General features: G+C 40.9%; 1 protein-coding gene and 1 non-coding gene across 3 annotated transcripts in view; one reads left to right on the top strand and one right to left on the bottom strand.

Annotated features, from left to right (window-relative positions):
- The first annotated feature begins 811 nt into the window (after positions 1–811).
- Positions 812–23113, top strand: part of LRRC49 (leucine rich repeat containing 49) — a 231849-nt gene continuing 209547 nt past the window's right edge. Inside the window, exons 1-6 of one of the 2 annotated variants that reach the window (XM_028160350.2) lie at positions 812–975; positions 1553–1609; positions 9628–9715; positions 15404–15601; positions 15859–15961; positions 19786–19989. In XM_028160350.2, coding sequence (XP_028016151.1) covers positions 928–975; positions 1553–1609; positions 9628–9715; positions 15404–15601; positions 15859–15961; positions 19786–19989 — 698 coding nt within the window. In that variant the 5' untranslated portion in view covers positions 812–927. The remainder of the gene's footprint in view (positions 976–1552; positions 1610–9627; positions 9716–15403; positions 15602–15858; positions 15962–19785; positions 19990–23113) is intronic. The other variant, XM_008151368.3, reaches the window with a different exon arrangement.
- Positions 4569–4675, bottom strand: LOC114235098 (U6 spliceosomal RNA). Its single transcript, XR_003621282.1, has one exon. It is a non-coding gene; the product is annotated as a U6 spliceosomal RNA (small nuclear RNA).

The raw sequence follows: 23113 nt of genomic DNA, 5'->3' as shown, positions 1-23113 counted from the left end.
TGGGTTTTGATGGAGAATAGAACGAACTGTAATTCCAAAGTGTTAAAGCCAAACAGAATCTTGGCTACCCCCTTCCAAGCACACTCTAGATTTTACAGATGACTACAGAAACCTGAGGTGAGGTCACTTTCCCCAATGGAGGCGCCTGCCCGCAGTCTGAGGGTCTCTCCACGACCCCCGGGGGGGGGGGGGGGGGGGGCTCCTGCAAGTCCCTTCCCCGGTGAGGCCGCGGCCCCTCCCGGCCTGGGCGCGGCACGGAGCCTGGGCGCGGCGGCCTCGGGGTCCGGACCGCCCGGGCTCTCCTCCCTTTCCCGGGCCGCCCGCTGGCCCCTCTTTTACGCCGCAGGTGCTGGGAGACAGGGTGCCGGGGGACGGCCCGCCACCAGCCTCCGGCGCGGGGGAGCCGCAGGGTCTCCGGAGTCACCGGAGACGTCCAACAGGCGGGGCCAAGCGCTCAGCGCAGACCACCAAGCGGTCACGGCCCGGCCCCGCGCGGCCGGTCCTGGGGAAGCGGAACCGCGACGGCGCGAAGGCGGCCCGGTGCGGGGAAGCCGGGGCCCCGCGCGTTTCCTCCCCTTCCTCCGGCCACGGAGGAGCCCCCCGTCGGGGAGCGCCGGCCTGAGCTACCCCCCTCCTCTCCCTCCTCCTCCCGCAGGCCGGCGGGAGAGCGGGTGGCACCCGCGCGGGGCGAGCGGAGGGGGCCTGAGGCGGCACGGGCCGGAAGTGGTGGCTGTCATAGCGACCAAGGGGTCCAGCCCGGCCCCGCCCCCACCAACCGCGGATTTGGGAGAGGACCAGACCGGAAGTCGCTGTTGCCGGGGTAACCCCTGAGCGGGTTGCCTGGGACCTGCCCGGCGTTGGTCTCTGAATCTCCGCTGTAGCGTCATTTCTAATGCGGATCTAGCAGATTCTGGACCGACTCCCGCCATGATTCCCGGGAAATTCCGCTCTGTTTCTGGCCGGGCTGCGAACAACGTAGGTTGGGTCGCCCCTCTCCCCGCCTTCCCGTGCGTCCGGCCGTTCCGCCTGGCGGCTGGGTCCCGGTGCCGCGGTCCCGGCGGGTCGCCGCGCCCCAGAAGCTATTGTCTGACGGGGCTCCGGGAGGGTTGGTTCCGTGTGATGGGGACTCGGTCTCCTCCCTGGTCCGGCTTCCCCGAACCGGAGGTGGAGCTCATCTGCTGAAAGGCGAAGGTTCACCTAAATTCCTTTAACGAGTCATTCATCCTTTTAGCTAAAGAAAAGAATTTACTCTCAACAGACACCCCCACCTCCGTCACCTGTTCCCTGAGATCCTTGCTTAGGCCTGAAATGGCCGGTGTCTAAATGCGGAGGGGTGACTTAGAGGGTTAAATTGCTGCAGACATTTTAGGAAACAAATCACAGTGAAACCTTTAATTCCTAGTTGTGATTTTATTGTTTTCAGCAAATCCTCAGAACATGATCATATAGCAGAAAGAGCAAGCATTCTGTTTGTTATCTCTTCATTTTATTATTTTGGGGAGGAATGTGTGTGTAAGTTAACATATTTTATGGTTTAATTTTTACATTGCAGGTGAACTGTGGGCTTCATCTGGTTATTCAAACATCATCTTTTCCTGAGAAAAACAAAGTAAGAAATAGCAGCATGATTTAAAGAGTAAAGTCTGAACTGGAAATTTTAAGTATATTTATTTTAGTCTCCAATCGAAACCTAATTTTTTTCTGTCCACATAAAGAAAAAAAAAAAAATCCCCAAAACCACCTCTTTTAAAAACTGAATCTTATTTCACCAATTGCAAGAGGTAAGGTTTTTGTATTTTGTTTTTTATATTTAAACAAAATCAGTATCTTTCTTAAAATTGATGGAACATTGTAGTTTTATTGGGAAAGTCTTTTTCTTAGCAATGGGTAAAATAATGGTGTGTTTTACTACTGATGGAATCTTATAATGGATAAAATGTAATAATTTGGGGGGCATATCTATACATTCCATTTAAAATCAGGGGAGGAAAATAGATTTGTAGTGGAAATATATTAGGCTTAATGATATTTATAAGTTATGATATGAACATGAGATTCTTTTTTTTCTAAACAATTTTACCATAATATCTCTGGTATTTCCATAATTTCTGGCTTTTAATTTTATTTTTGAGGTACACATTTTTCTTTCTCTGCTATTTAACCTCAGCATTCAAATATACCCACCTCCCACACCATTGTCTCAAGACAGAATATAATTTTTCTACTTTGAGCAAGTTCTACACCTCAAAACATCACAATTCATTTTTTATTTCCTGAAGAAAATGCTTAATAGATGTCACTGGAGGAACTCTAAAGGAAAGGGCAGAGTTTATAGATAACAGCCGGAGGAGGGTAAGTAGGGGCATAAGAAGGGTGGATGGAAGAACACTAGTTAAGGAGGCAGCAGTTGCTTACATTTTGTGTATGAAAATGAACACTTGTAAACTAGACCATTTGATCATCTTGAATAAATAACAGTTAGCTAGATTAAGTGAAAACATTCTCTATTATAATTGGCCTTAATAGATTCCCTCCAAAGCTTTGCTAATTGATTTTATTGGACAAATCCTATCATTACAATGTGTTTCTAGGAATGATGTACCTCATTCCAATTCTTTCCAAACAATTCATTTTCTCTTGTGTGGACATAATGTTTTAAGAAAACTCCTTTAGTTCATATAATTCGTAAGAAGATAATGCAAATGCTATTATAATGTTTATAGTATAGATGAATCGGAAGAATCATAATTCTTTTAAAATAACATATTTAAATTATTTTGTGGCTAATCATGAGAGGGTGTTTGATTTTTTTTCAGTTCTGTCAAATAATTTAAAATAAATTTAGAGAAATCCCTTGTTAGAAGGTTTAGGTATATAATTTTATTATGTTATAATTGAACTTAGGAATTCTAGTGATAAAAACAGTGATTTGTTTCCCCAACAGAATTTAGTTTTTATTGTATGTTTTTTCCTTTTGTTTGTGAGAAAAGGATTCTTTTCATCTTGTATTTGTGGTGAGGGTATGGAGGAACTGGAAGTGCCTCAGGGAACGTAGTTTCATCTGACCACATGAAATTGACTCTGATTGTGTGTGTGTTAAAATTCACATAATATAAAATTTACCATTTTAATAATTTTAAATTGTACAAATCAGTGGTATTAAATACATTCACGATGTTGTGCACTCATTACTACAGTCTACTTCCAGAACATTTTATCACTTGCAGGGGTATACCCATTAAGCAGTCACTCCCCATGTCCTCTACCCTACCCCACTGGAAGACACAAATCTGCTTTCTGTTTCTACTAGCATAAGTATTTTTACTCTTTAATGGTGAAAGTATTACAGATGTTTCCTCTCCCCACTTGCTCCCCTTCCCCTAATCCCATCCCCTCCCCAAACCTTCCATATAAGTTCTTTGGTTAATCTCTTCCCTCTCTCCCCCACTCTCTCCCCCACCTTCCCCTTCCCTCTGAAATCATACTTTCATTGTCTCTGGATCTGTTTTGTTTGTCAGTTGATTTTGTTCATTAGATTCTACATATAAGTGAGATCATATGATATTTGTCTTTCCCTGACTGCCTTATTTTGCTTAGCATAATACTCTCTAGGTCCCTATCAAGGGTAATAGATCCCTTTTTTTTTCTTTTTTTTTTTTACAGTTGCATAGTATTCCACAGTGTAAATGTACCATAGTTTTAAAATCCATTCATCCACTGATGGGTACTTGGGCTGTTTCCAGATCTTAGCTGTCGTGCTGCTATGAACAACAGGGGTGCATATATTCTTTCTGATTGGTGTTTCAGGCTTCAGAAATGGGATTGCTGGGTCAAATGGAAGTTCCATTTTTAATTTTTTGAGGAAACTCCATACTTATTGTTTGTTGATTTATTGATGGTAGCCCTTCAGGCAGGTGTGAGGTGGTATCTCATTGTTTTAATTTGCATCTCTCTGGTGATTAGTGACATTGAACATTTTTCATAGGCCATTTATATGTCCTCTTTAGAGAAGTATCTTTTAGATCCTCTGCCTATTTTTTTTCCCCTTTTTAAAATATATATATTTTTTATTGATTTCAAAGAGGAAGGGAGAGGGAGAGAGAGAATCATTGATTGGCTGCCTCCTGCACACCCCACACTGGGGATTGAGCCTGAAACCGGGCATGTGCCCTTGGTGGGAATTGAACCCGGGCACCTTCAGTCTGCAGGATGTAGTCCCATTTATGTTTTCCTTTGTATCTGTGAAAATTCTGCTTCATGAGATGTCTGATATTTGCTGCCTATGTTTTCTTTTAGGATTTTTATGGTTTCACGACTTAAATTTAAGTTTTTAATCCATTTTGAGCTTATTCTTTTTTTTTTAAATTTCTTTATTGATTAAGGTGTCACATATTTGTCCTCATCCCCCCATTCCCATCCCCACCCTCCCAACCTCCTGTTGAACTTAACCATTGGTTAGGCTCATATGCATGCACACAAGTCCTTTGGTTGATCTCTCCCCCCTCCCCCCACCCCCCATCAATAGTCCGGTCGATGCCTCCTTGTTTCTGGTTCTGTTCTTGTTCATCAAAAATATGGAACGCTTCACGAATTTGCGTGTCATCCTTGCGCAGGGGCCATGCTAATCTTCTCTGTATCGTTCCAATTTTAGTATATGTGCTGCCGAAGCGAGCACGTTGAGCTTATTCTTGTATATGGTGTAAGTTGTGTGGTCTAGTCTTATTTTATTTTGCATATACTAGTACATGTCCAATTTTTGCAACACCATGTATTGAAGAGGTTATCCTTATTCCATTGTGTGCTCTTGCCTCCACTGTCACATATTATTGAGCATAATGGCTCAATTATGGGTTCTCAGTTTGTGGGTTCTCCATTCTGAAACATTGGTCTATATGCCTGCTCTTGTGCCAGTACCAGGCTGTTTTGATTACAGTGGCTTTGTAGTACAGCTTGAAATCCAGTATTGTGATCCCTCCTACTTTGTTCTTCTTTCTCAGGATTGCAGAGGGTATTAAGACTTTTTTTAGTTCCATATAAATTTTTGGAGTATTTGTTCTAGATCTGTGAAATATGCCATTGGTATTTTAATAGGGATTGCATTGAATCTATAGATTGCTTTGGGTAGTATGGACATTTTAATAATGTTAATTCTACCAATCCATGAACACAGTATATTCTTCCACTTGTTTATATCTTATTCTATCTCTTTTTTCAACATCCTGTAGTTTTCTGAGTACAGGTCTTTTAGCTCCTTGGTTAAGGTTATTCCTAAGTCTCTTAATTTTTTGTTGTAATGGTTAATGGAGTTGTCTTTTTAGTTTATCTTTCTGAGAGTTCATTATTAGTATATAAAAATGCCATAGATTTCTGGATGTTAATTTTGTATCCTGCTACATTGCTGTATTCATTTATTAAATCTAGTAGTTTTTTGGTGGAGTCTTTAGGGTTTTCTATGTAAATATCATGTCATCTGCTAATAATGAGTTTTACTTCCTCCTTTCTAATTTGGATGTCTTTTATTTTTTCTTCTTTTCTGATCACTGTGACTAAGACTTCCAGTACTATGTTGAATAAACATGGAGAAAGCGACATTCCTATCTTCTTCCTGTTCTTAGGGGGAATGCTTTTAGTTTTTGTCTATTGAGTATGATGTTGGCTGTAGGTTTTCATATATGGCCTTTTTAAAAAAAATATTTTTTTTATTGATTTCAGAGAGGGAGGGAGTGATAGAAACACCAATGATGAGAGAGAATCATTGATTGGCTGCCTCCTGCACACCCCCTACTGGGTATGGAGCCCACAACCCCAGCATATGCCCTTGACCGGAATTGAACCCGGGACTTTTCAGTCCTCAGGCCTATACTCTATTCACTTAGCCAAACCAGCTAGGGCCATATATGGTCTTGATTATGTTGAAGTATGATCCCTCTATTCCCACTTTGCTGAGGGTTTTTGTAAAAAACTAGAGACCCGGTGCCATACACAGGTGGGGTCCCTCGGCCTGGCTTGCACCCTCTTGCAATCCAGGACCCCTCGGGGGATGTCGGACTGCTGGTTTTGGCCTAATCCCCGCAGGCCAGGCCAGGGGACCCCACCAGTGTATGAATCCATGCACCAGGCCTCTAGTATGCACCTAAGATCTTTGGTTAATCTCTTCCTGCCCTCGCCCCTCCCCGCTTCCTTCTGAGATTCATCAGTCTGTTCCATGTTTCCATGCCTGTGCATTGAGCGTCTGCCCCCTGGTGGTCAGTGTGCATCATAGCTCCTGGCCATACGGTTTAACAGTCACTTAGGCTTTTATATATATACTAGTAGCCTGTTTGCACGAAGATTCGTGCAATAGACCTTCATTCACCTGGCTGCCTGCACCAGTTTTCTGCCGGCACCGGGGACCCAGGCCTTGGCTGTGGCCACCGCCTTCTACCTTCTTTCAGGGTCCCAGCTTGGCCCTGGGCAGTGGCCTTGGGCTCGGCTGCACCCAGTGTCCCTGCTACCCGATCTCAGGAGCGAGCTGACCCCCCAGGTCGGCTCGCTCCTGCGATCGGAGCAGGCACCCCGCTGGCGCCTAAGGCCCGGAAAGCCCCGGGCGGCTTTCCGGGCCTTGGGCTCCGCCGCACCTTAGCGTCCCTGCGATAGGAGCAGGCACCCCCGCTGGCGCCCAAGGCCCGGAAAGCCCCGGGCGGCTTTCCGGGCCTTGGGCTCCGCCGCACCTTAGCGTCCCTGCGATCGGAGCAGGCACCCCGCTGGCGCCCAAGGCCCGGAAAGCCCCGGGCGGCTTTCCGGGCCTTGGGCTCCGCCGCACCTTAGCGTCCCTGCGATAGGAGCAGGCACCCCCGCTGGCGCCCAAGGCCCGGAAAGCCCCGGGCGGCTTTCCTGGCCTTGGGCTCCGTCGCACCCCAGCTTCCCTGCAACGGTTTCCTGGTGGGCGTGGTCGATGGGCGTGGCTTGGTTGGTGGGCGTGGCTTGGGCGTAGTGAAGGTGCGGTCAATTTGCATATTTGTCTATTATAAGGTAAGATTAGAGGACCGATGCATGAAAATTCATGCACTGGATGGGGGGTCCCTCAACCCAGCCTGCCCCCTCTCACAGCCTGGGAGCCCTCAGGGGCAATCAGGGGAAGGCGACGCCCTCATCACACCTCTGCTGCTGCCACTGCCGGCAGCACAAGCCTCAGCCGGCCCTGGTTACTTGAGCCTCGGGTGACCCTGGGCAGCTGGGCAGCTGCCATCTGAGGCTTGCCTGTGCCTCGGGCCCACCCTGGGCGTCTGGGCAGCTGACTTCCGACCTTGCCTGCGCCTCAAGTGTCAGCTGGGCAGCCGACATCCAAGGTTTGCCTGTGCCTTGGGCTGGCCCGGGGCGGCTGGGGGGCTGAGGTTGGGTCCGGCTGCACCGTGTGCCTGCTGCCCCCACGGCTGGGCTGAAAGGACTGTGGGACTCCGGCGGCAGGTGCAAGGAGTGGCCGGACCCGCCTGCCAGCCCCCCGGCGGGGCTGAAAGGACTGGGGGACTCCGGCAGGGCTGAGGGAACTGGGCACAGCCATCTTGTGGCTATGGTTGCCACCATCTTTGTGATGGCATGACAGTCAATTTGCATATTCCCTCTTTATTAGATAGGGTAGATGGGTTTTGGATTTTGTCAAATGCTTTTTCTGCATCTATTGATATGATCATGTGGTTTTTGTATTTCAATTTGTTTATGTGATCTGTCACATTTATTGATTTGTGAGTATTGTACCAGCCTTGCATTCCAGGAATAAATCCCACTTGGTCATGGTGTATGATCTTTTTAATATGTTGCTGGATCCAATTTGCTAATGCTTTCTTGAGGATTTTAGCATTTATGTTCATCAGCAAAATTGGCCTGTAATTCTCTTTCTTTGTATTGTCTTTATCTGGTTTTGAAATTACGATAATGCTGGCCTCCTAAAAGAGCTTGGAAGTGTTTCTTCCTCTTGGATTTCTTGGCATAGTTTGAGGAAGGTAAGTGTTAGTTCTTCTTTGAATGTTTGGTAAAACTCCCCTGGGAAGCTATCCAGACCAGGGCTTTTGTTTGCTGGGACTTTTTTTTTTTTTTTTGATTGCTGCTTCAATTTCATCAGTTGTTATTGGCTTATTCAGGTTTTCCGATTCTTCCTGATTCAGTTATGTAAGATTGTATTTTTCTAGGAATTTGTCCATTTTGTCCAGGTTTTCCAGCTTGTTGGCATATAGTTGTTCATAGTATTTTCTTACAATTGTTTATGTTTTTGTGGTGTCAGTTGTTACCTCACCTTTTAGTTTCTGATTTTATTAATTTGGATTCTCTCTGTTTGCTTCTTGATGAGTCTGGCTTAAGGCTCATCAATCTTGTTTATCTTTTCAAAGTACTAGCTCTTAGATTCATTGATCTTTTGTAGTGTTTTTTAGTCTCTATGTGATTTATTTCTGCTCTAATATTATTTCCTTCTTTCTACTTACTTTGGGCTTTTCTTGTTCTCTTTCTAATTCTTTTAATTGTAGTGTTAGTTTATTAGAACTTTTCTTGTTTCTTGAGTTAGGCCTTTAATGCTAGGAACTTCCCTCTCAGTACTGCTTTTGCTGTGTCCCATAGATTTTGGGTTGTTGTGTGTTCATTTTTGTTTGTTTCCATGAAGACCCTTCCTTCCTTCCTTCCTTCCTTCCTTCCTTCCTTCCTTCCTTCCTTCCTTCCTTCCTTCCTTTCCTTCCTTCCTTCCTCCCTCCCTCCCTCCCTCCCTCCCTCCCTCCCTCCTTTCCTTCCTTCCTTTTGCATTTATTTTTAGAGAGTGAAAGGAGAGAGAGAGAGAGAGAGAGAGAGAGAGAGAGAGAGGGAGAGAGAGAGAGAGGGAGGAACATTGATGTGAGAGAGACACATCCACTGGCTGCCTCCCTTAAGCTTCCTGAATGAGGCCTGGGATCAAAACTGTAACTCAGTTACATGCTGTTGATCTGGAATCCAACCCACCACCTTTCCATCAGGGACTGACATGTTAACCACTGAGCAAAACCAGCCATGGCTGTTTTCATTAAGTGTTTTATTTCTTAGTTGAGTTCATTGGTAACTCATTCATTGTTTAATAACATACTATTTAGTCTCCATGTATTTGAATGTTTTTTAGTGTTTTTATTGTGGTTCATTTCTAATTTCATGCCATGTGATCAGAGAAGATGCTTGGTGTGATTTCAGTCCTCTTGAACTAGTAGAGACTTATTTTGTGTCCTAATTATGTGGTCTATCTTTGAGAATGACCCATGTGCACTTGAGAAGAAGGTATATTCTATAGCTTTGGGGTTGAATGTTCTGTAAATGTCAATGAAATCCACCTGATCTTGTGTGTTATTTAAAGTCTCTGTTTCCTTGTTGATTTCTTATCTGGAAGATCTATCCAGTATTGCCAGTGGGGTGTTAAAGTCCCTTACTATGACTTCTATAGGTTTTCTTACTCTCAGTTATTCGTAAATGGAATGATACAATTTGTGGCATTTTGTATTTGGATTCTTTCACTTAGCATAATGTTTTCAAGGTTCATCTGTATGTTGTAGTATGTACCACTTACTATATGTTATTTTGTAATTATCTTCATTACTTACTGTTAAGTTCTTATCCAATTTTTTAAATAATGTTTTTTAGGTTGAATTAAGGCTAAATAAAGAAACACCATCATTCCCTGGTCGACTCTTACAACATGACCTTGAAAGAAACTACTCAAGTAGGCAAGGTATTGTCAATGAGTAGAGATCAAATATGGTTTATCTTCTTTGAGTAATATTGTTTAACATTATTGAATTTCTAAATTCAAATAGATTTGAATTAAAAATGAAATGGTTATTGGTTACCAAATTGGTTTGATATTTATTTAACTCAGAATTTATTTTATATACACAACATAGTAGATTATTTCCAAAACAGAAAAAGATGTATTTCAGTTTGTGGGTGGGCTATGTATGAGAAAATGGGAAGGAATCTTCCAAATACTTTATTGGAAGTGGGAAAAATGGCTAATTAGTGAAGGTAAGAGTATGGAAACATTCTTTAGAAAATAAGGAAACAGTGGGAAGAGGGGAAAGTTAGGAGTGAAAAAGAAATAACCTCCCTTAGTAATACATATAATTATAGATATTATCTCAAAGGCCTTAAACTTTAGTGTGCATTACCTAAGATCTTGTTAGAAAGTGTATTCTAGTGCTCCACTTGCCCTTTTCCACTTCCCTATTCTGATTTTATAGGTCTTGGGTGGCATATGTAAATATATATTTTAATAAAAGAAACGGGTTTCTGACAGATACGGTTTGTGGAACACACTTTGAAAAATACTGCCTTATATGATCTGGCTATATTTCTGAAATGTATTTTTTAATTTAAGGAGAAAGTTCCTTTAGTATATTTGAGTTGTTAGTTGGTTGCTAATAATTATTAGCTATTGGTAGTGTGTAGTACAGAATCCTATGTACAGTACCATCTCCACCTCCTAGGAGTTTGTGTGAGAGGGCTGATTAGTATAGGCTCTCTAGATTGTTCATTTCATTACTGCGTCAACATGTGGCAACTTTGAATATTTGATTAGTTTTCATTTTTTGTTTCTTTATTTTTGGACGTTCCTCATGGGCCCATGTAATCTGGCATGATTTTTCTCTTCCCTATGTCCTACACTCTTGCCTTGGCCAATTGCTTGGGCATGACATCAACCTAACCGCAGTTCTACAGTGCAGGAAACATCTCTCTTACCTTCTTTGGTTCGGTTGAATACATATTTATTGAGTGTGTAATGTGCCAGATACTGTATTAGGCACAAGTTATACATGTGAAGAACCTGAAAGTTCTCAAGTAGGATTTAAAAAAATATTTTATTGATTTTAGAGGGAGGGAGAGGGAGAGAGAGAAATATCAATGATGAGAGGGAATCATTGATTGGCTACATCCTGCATGCCCCCTACTGGGGATTGAGCCTGCAACTTGGACATGTGTCCTGAATGGGAATCAACCCGGGACCTCCTGATTCAGAGGTTGATGCTCAACCACTGAGCCAGACTGGCCAGGCCATCAAGTTTGCATTGTGAACTTCCTTCACATTTTTTATAACAATATCTTAATTTTTTTCCCCCAAGCTATTCTCAAGTTAGAGGGGGAAGTTGGTATACAGATTTGTGAGTGACTGGCCACATAAGTTTATTTAAGTTGTGAAGTATTATTAGGTGCTTGCTAATGAGGAAATAATTTGGAGGCACTGAATTTTGTGAACCTGAGAGATAAAGGCTCATATATAAATAACGACCCATAAATTCAAATTAATTATTTAGGGAAAAATAAACCTATTTGTTTTTTATTAAAAGATTTTATTCAAAATCATTCTCTGTGACAGACTACTCGTTTGTACCTAGTTATTTCTAAATGTGCCTCCTCCACAGCTTCATCCAGTTTCATGTAAAAAAGTCCACATAGTATATAGCTGTCTTCTTGACTTTTACTCACAATTCTACCTTCAAAGGCATAAAACTTTGGAAAAATTATAATTAGTACTTTATCAGAAAATGTTTGGGGATGTCTATTTAATAAACTGCATCCTGATATCTAATCATTATAATTGGTTTCACCCCATTTTTTATTTTTCAAAATTAATTGAACTTATCTATATAGTTGATCCTTGAAAAACACTGGTTGAAACTGGGGGTCCACTTATGCATGGATTTTTTACACTAAAATATGCAGTCGGCACATTGTATTTCTGGGTTGTGTATATGCAGATTCAACCAACCATGAATGGAAGAGTATTTTCCACCCATGGTTAGGAATCCGCTGATACTGAGGGTCAACTGTATGCATTGTTGTGAGCCATCCTATATAATAAAAGGCAAATATGAAAATCAACCGAATGGCAGAACCACTGGTTGCTATGACGCACACTGACCACCAGGGGACAGACGCTCAATACAGGAGCTGCCCCCTGGTGGTCAGTGTACTCCCACAGGGGGAGCACCACTCAGCCAGAAGCTGGGCTCATGGCTGGCAAGCTCCCGCCTCCATGGCAGTGTTAAGGACCCCGGGGAGCAGGCCTAAGCTGGCATCCCCTGAGGGTCCCAGACTGCGAGATGGTGCAGGCCGGGCTGAGGGAACCCCCCTCCAGTGCACAAATGTCGTGCACCGGGCCTCTAGTTTTATATAAGGGATTTGAGCATCTGTGGATTTTGCTATCTGTAGGGGTGGGGTCCAGGAACCAATCTCCCACAGACACCAAGGGATGATTAAAGATTTTGAGGAGTCAGAAATTATAGTCAGATTTTTTACTGCATGGGGGTCGGTGCCCATTACCCTCATATTGCTCAGCATAAATTAACCAATTGTACTCTCAGTCCTAGGCAATGAAACTCTGTTTTAGTTAGACTGGTTAGTCTAAAACTTGGTATGTGATTTCTTTTAGGCTTTTTTAGAATATAGTTCAAAGTTAATCCTGATATCCTTGAGATTTTGTAAGAGTCAGATATTCCAGGAACTACTATACAGTAAAATCTCAGTGAAATAGACCTAAGTGATCAAATCCCTTAATTAAGAATTCTGAAATGTGAATATAGAGAGGAAGAAGCAATGCTTAACTTTTTAATTTATTTTATATTTGTTAATCTCCCCCCGAGGATATTTTTTCCATATATTTTCTAGAGAGAGTGGAAGGGAGGGAAGGAGGGAGAGAAGCAATGAGAGAGAGAAGAGAAACATCAGTGTGAGAGAGTCAAATTGATTGGTTGCCTCCCGCACCCTGGGGATCGAATCTGCAGCCCTTGACTGGAATAGTACCCGCAAATCTTCCGTGCACGGACCAATGCTCTAACCACTGAATAAAACAGCCACATGTATAACCATGAATTATATCAGCCAGCCAGTCAGCCAGCCAGTCAGCCAGCCTTCCACCCATCTATTCATCCATCTTTCTTTCTTTCTTTCCATCCATCCATCCATCCATCCATCCATCCATCCATCCATCCATGTATTTAGGGTCAAGTGCAGTGAAGATTCCTACCAAATGTTAACCATTATTCCTCTAAACAGCTGTGAGAGTCTAATTATTAAAAAATTCTTTCAGCAGTTTTACACTGAAATGTAAGAATTTCTGATTTTCTTTTTTTAACAAATACTATATACAAAAATAGATTTCCTATTAACTCTTATTAAATTGGAAAATCAATTAATTTACTGATTTCCTACTGAATTTAAATTTTTCCAAGAATATAAAAAAATGAAAGGACGTCTGTCTCTCAAGGAGCTTAGACATTTAATTGGGAAGAGAAAGGCTGCATATCTAGAAATTAAATAGTGGTATATGAAATAAACAACAACAGGAAATATTTCCATTAAAATTTTGCTATATAGTAATGCAATTTATATGTAGGATGAAACATCCCATGTATATATGTGGGATGGTGATACACATATATTTGTATATATGTGGGTGTTTATATATCCACATAAATAAATGGATGTTTCAACACAGATCACTCTGGTTCCCAATCAGTTAGAGGATCTTGTTTGTGTATTTTGAAGCTTTTCTATCCATTCTCATCTCTTGCTAATTATGGTAAGCCATATATTACACTGATTGTGATAGTAAGCTCATGGGGGATAGTGGTTATGACAGGAGCTAAAAAGTGTGAAGATAAAATTCCTTTATTCATTGAGTGTAAATAAAATTTAGTGTTTTACTGCCTATACATCCCAAGTCTTATAAAGTTTAAATCTGCCTCTTAAACTGAGGATTCGCTTGAGGTCTTGGCAAAAGAATTTAAAAAAACCTAACTCCTGTTAATAAGAGAAATCAAAGTTGTCTATTGTTTGGAGTTTTGTTTGTTTGTTTGTTTTTATCTGACTTGTTAATCCTTTACAGTTAATCCTTAGGCTAGTTTTTGTTTGTTTTTATTTCCAAATCAGTTTAATTGAATGATGGTTGCTTGGTATCCTGTTAGCAGCTGGTCATGTCACAAAATCAGGTCATTGGTGAACATGATGTCAATTTAGAATGCTTGTGATATTTCATGATATTTATAAAAGTGGATGTGAGCACAAAATATTGTTCAGGAAGCTAGGTGTGTAATATTTTGGTTTATACCTTTCATACCTGGAGAAGCTATCAAATACCATTGCTTTCTAGCTCTTTAATGTGATTTATATGGAACTTGATTTCAAGTTGTTATCATATTGTCTGATGGTCTCCAAAAGAGTATGTTAACTTCCAATATTTATTTTTATTTTTTCTCCTTATTGGTCAGTTTAAGCAGCAGAGTTCTGTGGTAATTTTACGTTCTATTTTACCGCTTATTGCTCCCTTCAACATCAAGTGCCACTTTCAGGAAATTTGCTTTTCATAGAAAAAAATAGAATTTCCCTGGTGTTCAAACTGTCTCCTTTGACCCATTACTCAAATCTTATCTCATTTCTGGAACTTCCCAGCATCTCTTCTTGAACATTCTACTTCTTCTAGGTCTGTAGGTTGTATCTTAAAATCCACCTTCCATCAAACCCATCTGTAACTATCTTGTTTAAGTGAAAAATAATGACACACATTTATGTATGAAGATACCATTAGGTTTTATTTTTTTATTCTGCATTTTGTGCAGGTTCTTCTAAATAGTTTATTAATTTCATATGTGTTTGCCCACTAGATTGAAAGCTACCTAATGGGAGGGACAACATATAACCAACAGCCTAAAAATGTCATGGGGTTGTCATATACCCTGTGGCTCATCACTAGAAGTGTATAAAATATGTTGACATCCACTTTGATTCTACAGTCCTATATAATAAAGAGGTAATATGCAAATTGACCATCACTCCAACACAAGATGGCCACCCCCATGTGGACACAGGATGGCCACCACAAGATGGCCAGCAGGGGAGGGCAGTTGAGGGCGATCAGGCCAGCAGGGGAGGGCAGTTGGGAGGGACCAGGCCTGCAAGGGAGGGCAGTTGGGGGTGATCAGGCCAGCAGGGGAGGGCAGTTAGGGGCAATCAGGCTGGCAGGCGACCAGTTAGGCGTCGATCAGGCTGGCAAGGGAGTGGTTAGGGGTTGATCAGGCTGGCAGGCAGAAGCGGTTAGGGGCAATCAGGCAGTCAGGCAGGTGAGTGGTTGGGAGCCAGTGGTGCTAAATTGTGAGAAGGATGTCCGACTGCTCATTTAGGCCCGATCCCTCGAGGGGTCCTAGATTGGAGAGGGTGCAAGCTGGGCTGAGGGACACACATACCCCCACTCCCATGCACGAATTTCATGCACCAGGCCTCTAGTATTCTCTATAATAGTAGCTGAGCATACAAAAAAAGTGATGATGTGAACTTTACATTTGGTATCCAAACTACTTTCTCTGTATGCCCTGTAGTAAAATCATATACTGTGTAGCTTTGTGTTAAACTTTTTGATATTTTGAAGGAGATGAAAGAGTAATAAGCCCTTCACCTCGTAAGAAATCATCCTGCATCTCATCCACAGCAAACGTGACAGAACTATATGGGCTGGACATGAAAACTACCATGAATTCCTTATCAGCATTTGGAGATTCTTCCATTCAGATACCTTCCAAGTCCAGAATCCGGCAGGGCTGTCATAGTGCTGGCCCAAGTGTATCTGGTAATGAGGGACTATCATCTCAGTTGTAAGAGAGTTAAAATTTAGTATTAGGTGTCAGCATTAAAAGGGATAAAGATAGGTTTGAGGAAGAAAGAAACAAACTCAAATTCAGTAATTAACTTCAAACATGGAGAGCTATGGAAACTATACTTTCTAGAAAAGATATTTTTAGGTGCTAAAGTTCTCCAAATTTAAGCTTTTAAAGGTTTTTCTTAATCAAGTAATTTGTATATATATATATATATCATTTTCAATAGGTGATCATATTAATTTGGTGAGCTCATCAGTGTCATCATTTCACATTCTCCAGCGTTCTTCTGAAGAGAAAATTCTTTACTCAGACAGACTGACCCTAGAAAGGTGAGGACAATTTATTATTTTTTTGACTAGATAATACATAGACATGGTACAAGATTTGAATGGTATAAAAGTCTCTCTCCCTCATCCCATTCTCCAACTATCCAGTTCTGCCATGTGAGAATAACCACTGTTATCAATTGTTTACTTATCCTTTGGGGGGTATGAGGAGGAATTTTATACCTATATAATGTAAAATAAAAGAGTACTAAGTAATTCTATAATATGACCAATGAAAATGGATTTTAGGATAGCAAAAGCTTTGTAATATGGTCATCACACAGGCTACTGGGCCTGTTCAGTTGAATCCCCTGTCACCTCACTGGCCTCACCTCCTCCTAATCTCTCCTTTGCTCACTCTGCATCCTTGAATATACCAAGCATGCTTACATTTTAGGGCTTTTACACTTATGGTTCCCACTTCCTTTCCTCCTTTAGTTTTTTTTTTTTTTTTAAATATATATCTTATTGAATTTTACAGAGAGGAAGGGAGAGGGATAGATAGAGAGTTAGAAACATTGATGAGAGAGAAACATCGATCAGCTGCCTCCTGCACACTCCCTACTGGGTATGTACCTGCAAACAAGGTACATGCCCTTGACCGGAATGGAACCTGGAACCCTTCAGTCCGCAGGCCGACGCTCTATCCACTGAGCCAAACCGGTTAGGGCTGTTTTTATTGATTTTTTAGCGAGTGAGAGGAAAGGAGCGGGAGAGAAAAACATTGGTGTGAAAGAGGAACATCAGTTGGTTGCCAACAGGGAATTGAATCTGCAACCTGGGTATGTGCCCTGACCAGGAATCGAACCTGTGACCTTTTGGTGCACAGAATAAGGCCCAACTAACTGAGCCACGCTGGCCAGGACACTTTCACAGTATTCTAATGTTTTGTTGGGTTTTGTGATAATCTTTATCTCACTCTTTAAAAGTCTAGCCAAGAATAATACCTCAGCCCTTTAGTTTCATGTTACTTGAGACTAACAGGAGCCAGTATTTATAGGATTGTGATATAAGTTAGGCACTTGTGTTGTAGTTGGGGTGACTCGGGCAGTTGTGAAGATTTTCTTTGGCACATGACACAGATTTTGATCAGGTGGAGACTTGTTTAACCAGAAAAGTCAAGACCAAGGGAATTGACTCAGCTTCAAAGGCTGGTTATGATGGCAGGATCACAAAGATGTCAGAGGCTTAGGCACAATTTTATTAGTATCAGGATGTGCAGTAATGAAAGGTGGGCTGGCAGTAAGACATTCAGGGATCATTGTTTGAGAACCAGTAGGTAAGCTCCATGATTTTCAAAGGGAGATCTGCCATGCTATGTTTGTTTCTTAGCCAGGAGACTTAGGGGTCAAGAGCAGAATTCAGGCCTTGACCGGTGGCTCGATTAGTTGGGGCATCCTCCAGTATACCAAAAGGTTGCAGGTTTGATTCCGGTCAGGGCACATACCTAAGTTGCAAGTTTGATCCGAGGTCAGTACATGTCTGAGAGACAGCCAAACAATGTTTCTCTCTCACATTGATCCTCCCTCCCTTCCATTGATGTCTCTCTCTGTCTTTCCCCCTTCCTCTCTCTTTAAGAATCATTAAAAACATGTCCTCAGATGAGGATGAAGTTGTTGTTGTTTTTTTTAAAGAGTAGAATCCAGCCCTGAGAAGAAATTCTTGGAAGAGCTAGGCTCTGACTGTTCTGGAAGTTAGTATAGGCCTGGAGTACCAGGAAGGCAGCTTACCAGCACCTAGTAAGCAGTCAGAGGCAAAAGCATAATTCAATAGACACCTCAGGGATTTTGTAGGCATAACAAACTCTCCTTGAGAGCGCTGGGTAATAACCTAGTATGTGTATATTTGCTTGTTTTGCTGGATGACAGGGTCTTATGGGGTTAAGGGGTGTGCATATAAGCCTTGGAGTTGGGACTTAGTCACTGGATTTGGAATCTAAGAAAGTGACTTTATTTCAAGTTGCTATGGCTTATGTAAGAGATGGGTCAGAGGATTGTGTCTTTTTTCTAGCTTAGTGATACTGACTCAAGATTTGGATGAACTAGATGCTGGGGTATCAGTAATTTTAACTATGAGAAACAGAGGAAGACAGTTTTTTGCTAAACTGATGCACAAAGATAAATTTTAAACGAGAATACTTATAATTTATAGAACAAAAGTACCAAATGAGGTAGTGTAATTAAGTGCATGAAATGAATTCTAAATACTAAGCACACACTAAAAGAATGAAACTATTATGTAATATTTTCTTCTTCTATTTTAAACCAATTTCTTCAGGGTCTGTATTTTTTTAATCCTCACCTAAGGATTATTGATTTTAGAGAGAGGGGAAAGGAGAGAGAGAGAAAGAGAGAGAGAGAGAGAGAGAGAGAGAGAGAGAGAGAGAGAGAGAGAGAGAGATAGATCTGTTGCCTCTTGTATGTGCCCCAATCAGGTATTGAACCCACAACCTGGGTATGTGCCCTGACACGGAATGGAACCCACCCCCCTTCAGTGTATGAGATGACTATGATGCTCCAACCAACTGAGCCATGCCAATCAGGGCTTCAGGGTTGGTCTGTATTTTTAGACATCGTATCGTTGTTCATCATTAACATTCAGTTATTACCTGGTGCTAATCATTTTTTTCTCTTTATGGGGAGGATTCTGATCAGTCACACAGTTTCACTTATGCTTGTAACACTCTGATTTATTTGCTTTAAAGGTTTCATTAACTTGACTTTTACTGAAAGGAAATATATATATATATATTTTGGTTTAAATTTATCTTTATTGTTGAAAGTATTATAGATGTCCTCTTTATTTCCCCCATTGACCCCCTCCACCTGAAAGGAAATATTTCTAATTAATCTGCCTATTAGAGTTGTTCACACTTTAATTAATAAAACTACATTTTCCTTGAATACTCTGTTAAGCATCTCAGATCATTTCTATCTGGCCATTTTATTATTCTAATAGAATTCTTAAAGGGCCCTGCACGTGCTTACTTCACCTATAACTTTTTGTATAATGGAGGTTTACTGTTTTAAATATAGCTAAAGAAATACATTGTTAAGGTCTCATCCTACCCAATAACATTCTGCAGAGTTCCAAGTTAGTGTCGAACATATAAACATATAATTAAAATCTAAATGTCTGCAGAAGTTTTCAATAAAGGATGAAATTATTTCTATCAAAGTGAACTGTAGATGACTGAATTTCTTGCTCTTCCTAAAATATCATTCAGCTCAAGCATCTACAGTTCTATGAGAGACCCTTTTCAATGTTTTGTTTGTTTTTTCTGGTGACTTAGTTACCTGGGCAGTCTTTTATATCAGTCGATTGATGGCAAGGGCATTTCTCTGGTTATATGACATGGTTCTTTGAAGCATCTAAACCTCTGTTACATAAAGCAGTTACATTAAGTGTTTTCTGATGTTAAGTCAATTTTATGTGAAATAATTTATATTGGAGTTTTCTTAATATAATGATTGCTTAGGCTTCATTTTAATAATTATCCTTGTTAAAGTATATTGGCTTTTATATGAATGACTAGAGGCCTGATGCATGAAATTTGGGCAAGAGTAGGCCTTCCCTTTGGCACCTGGGGCCCGGGCTTCCCTCACAGCCCCGGCTTCGTCCGGAAGGTCCTCCGGTCTAATTAGCATATTACACTTTTATTATTATAGATTTACAATTAGATCTAGGATGCTTAGTTCATGGAGGCAAAAAGTGGCTCTACTGATCTTTTTCTCTTCATAACATGGGAGCCCAAAGAAACTAATAATTTTTATAAGGGGGCAAGCTGCCAAATCAGAATCTTACTAACTTTTTCAAATGTCTTTCAGGCAAAAGCTGACTGTATGTCCTGTTATCGATGGGGAAGAACACCTTCGTTTATTGAACTTCCAACACAATTTTATAACTCGAATCCAAAATATTTCTAATCTACGGAGGCTAATATTCTTGGATTTATATGATAACCATATAGAAGAAATTAGTGGGCTTTCTACTCTCAGATCCCTCCGTGTCCTTCTGTTGGGGAAAAACAGGTAACTTTTTTTTTGTCTATTATACTTAGGATTAATGTTGAGTTGTAGGTGTGTAGATGGCAACACAGAATTGAAAAATAGTTAAGAACCTAATGGACTAAATTTTTGAAAGATTATTTGAATGGATTAAGATTCAATCATAATTTGTTTTATGAGATTTAGTCTGACATTTAGTTAAAACAAATAACATTTATATAGTGTGTATTTTGTTATTTCCATTGCTTTCCAGTGTCAAAGCTTATATGGAAGTAAATAGCAGATTTGGCTTTTATGTTTTTTAGACTATGTTTTAAGCATGTTGTATTCACTTTAGGCATGAGTATTTCACTAGTGATTCTCCTCAGTGCTTGACTGAAGGTAGACATTTACTTTGTGATTGTCAAATTACTGATTGATTTTTGTTCAGGTGGCATTTTCAGTATATATTTAAAATTACATCCTATGTGAATGTCCCCAGTTCTTTTCATAAGGTTCTATTATATGTACAGCTACACAATTCCTGCCTAACTTCCTTGAGATTTGTTCATGACTTTTCTCTTCATTCTGCTTTACTAGATAGTTTTGCAATGCCTAGAAAGAAGAGCTGTTTGGCAAAAATCTAAAAATGATTTTTATATTATCAAATAATAACGTTTAGATATGGTATTATACCCAAGCTTGATTCCCCTCCATCCACCTCCCCCGTCCACCCCCAGCATGGATCTTGCAATACCTGTTTATTCTCATTAGCCAGCAGTAATATAAGATACTTTTTCCAAGATCATGTCCTAATCCAGTGGTCGGCAAACTCATTAGTCAACAGAGCCAAGTATCAATAGTACACCGATTGAAATTTCTTTTGAGAGCCAAATTTTTTAAACTTAAACTATATAGGTAGGTACATTGTTATTAACTTAATTAGGGTACTCCTAAGCTGGCCTTTGCTAAAAACTCAAGGGGCCAAAGAGCCGCAAGTGGCTTTCGAGCTGCAGTTTGCCCACCACTGTCCTAATCTGTTCTCTGTGGTTTCTTGAAAGTTCCCATTGGTGTTGTCTGTCACCTACTATTGGTTCAAGTGTTAAACTAAGCAATATAGTATCATGAAGGAATTTGGGGGAATTATAGGATTATTAGGACTTGAAGTGACCTGAGAGATTAGCTCTCTTGTTTTGCAGATGGAGAAATGGAGATGGAAGGTGACTTCTGCAAGGTTAGAAGTAGGAGTATGCCCCCGGAGCAGTTCACTGAGTAAAGTGAGGAGTAAACTTTTCATACATCAAGGCGTTTCCTTCTAGGTGCTCACTGTTCTCTCTCCCAGAGATTTCTTCACTCGCTTCTGATTCTTGGAGTTACTGATTTGTTTCTCTAGCTTCCATTTATTCTGCAGTACCATTGTCCTTCTGCCCTCCATTTCACTGTTTTCATGACATTGTAAATCTCCTTTTCTGGTTTTACTAGTAAACTTAGTTTTTAGAGCTGCTTCTTTTTCCTAATGTTTTAAATTATCTCTCAATCTACTCTCTTTTCCTGTGCCTCAAAGACACCAGGGTGTTGGACCTTTTTAATCTTCTTAAAGGTCTCTTTGCTCCTCCAACTCTCTGGGGCCTACTGCCCTTCTCTATATTCTGACCATTGTTCAGTAAAAGAATCTAATGCAGTTCCTTTTTCCTGCCTTCTAGTCCTCCATCCTTTTGTTTGTTTGCTTGCTTTGGGTCATATTTTACTTTAATTTTCCCATAAAGAAAATAGCTCTTATTCAAGTTCTTAAATAAAAAAGAAAGTAAGTCAGAAGACAACTTTCCATATTCTCCCAACTGGCATTTCTGAAGTATCAGTACAATGCAAATCTGATCCCTAAAACATACACCTAATGCTCTTCAGCCAGCTGACTTCGTCAAGGCCTTGGAGTCTTGAAGATACACATCTATCCTGAAGCAATACTTTAGTAACCATTAGGCAAACCTGGCTGAGGACTGCTGAAGAGAGAGGCACTTCTGCCACCCTGTGCCCTCTTGTTCGTCTTGGGGACTTGTTGCCCCTGCTGTTCAAGTCCAGAAAGATTTGTCCCCCCCACATTGCAAAGCACTGCACTGTCTTCTAGTCCAAGACAATGGAACCATATATGAACATCGGGTAACCAGATGCCTCTAAGGTCAAACAGCTCCAATAAATATTACTGCTGAAAAGCTAGAAAGACCCTGCTATGCTACATTTGAAGTTTATGTTGCTACTAACGAACTCCCAGCCCCTTTGTGTGACTTTGAGGTTGAAGTTCTTGCCGTCTAACTGTTCTGCTTTCTGTATCCTGATTATCCTTGTGAGATCTTCTGGTGCCCTCCTGATCACAGGCTAATTAATAGAACTACTCTGAATTTTCTTCTGCTCACCAAGGACTGTATATAAAACTTTCTGCCAGACCCTGGGATTCCATTTTTCTTGCCTTTTGACTGCTTGAGGGTTCCCACTTATGGATTTGTCTCTGACACCTGAAAATCCTCACCTTCATATAGATCTGTAGAAGGGACCTTACCCTGCTGTCAGTAACATACTGCACCCTGCAGAGACAGGCTGTCATAAATGTCTAGAGTTCTGTAGCTACTGAAGTGATAGCAAAGCCTCGCCTTTTTCTAGTTTCCATTTTGTTCAATGGGAGAACTTAAAACAAATTTCAGGTCACATTGGTGTTAATGTAAAAATTTTCAACTATTTTGGAACTGACTAGGATTGAGAAAATTCCTCAACATCAGTACCTAATCTGATTATGGCCTCCTAGGTCAACTGATACCTTCACCTGCCTCTGAATTCTTTAGAATTTTATCTGCTTCTATGTCATTTCAGGTCCTGGGGGTGTATGGCAAAAGCATTTCATGAGAATAAGACAGCAAGATGTTTAGTTGGTTTTCAAGTTTAACTGACTGAACAACTTGTCTATTTTTATTCCTAGTTACCTGGGCAATCAGAATCTGAAGTGAGAGTCATAAAGTCACTCTGTGTCAAAGTTAAGCGAATGCTTGAAATCACAATAGACTGGGACTGTTTTACTGGATAGCTTAGCAGCATGTGAGGCCCTGGTGTTCTTTGGAAGATCTGTTGTACATTTAGTTTTCTGTGATGGGAGTGCCTTCAACGTGCCCAGAGTTTCTGG

The sequence above is a fragment of the Eptesicus fuscus genome, chromosome 2 (assembly GCF_027574615.1).
Source record: "Eptesicus fuscus isolate TK198812 chromosome 2, DD_ASM_mEF_20220401, whole genome shotgun sequence".
NCBI classification, from domain to species: domain Eukaryota; kingdom Metazoa; phylum Chordata; class Mammalia; order Chiroptera; family Vespertilionidae; genus Eptesicus; species Eptesicus fuscus.
This window is presented reverse-complemented; position numbering and strand designations above follow the sequence as displayed.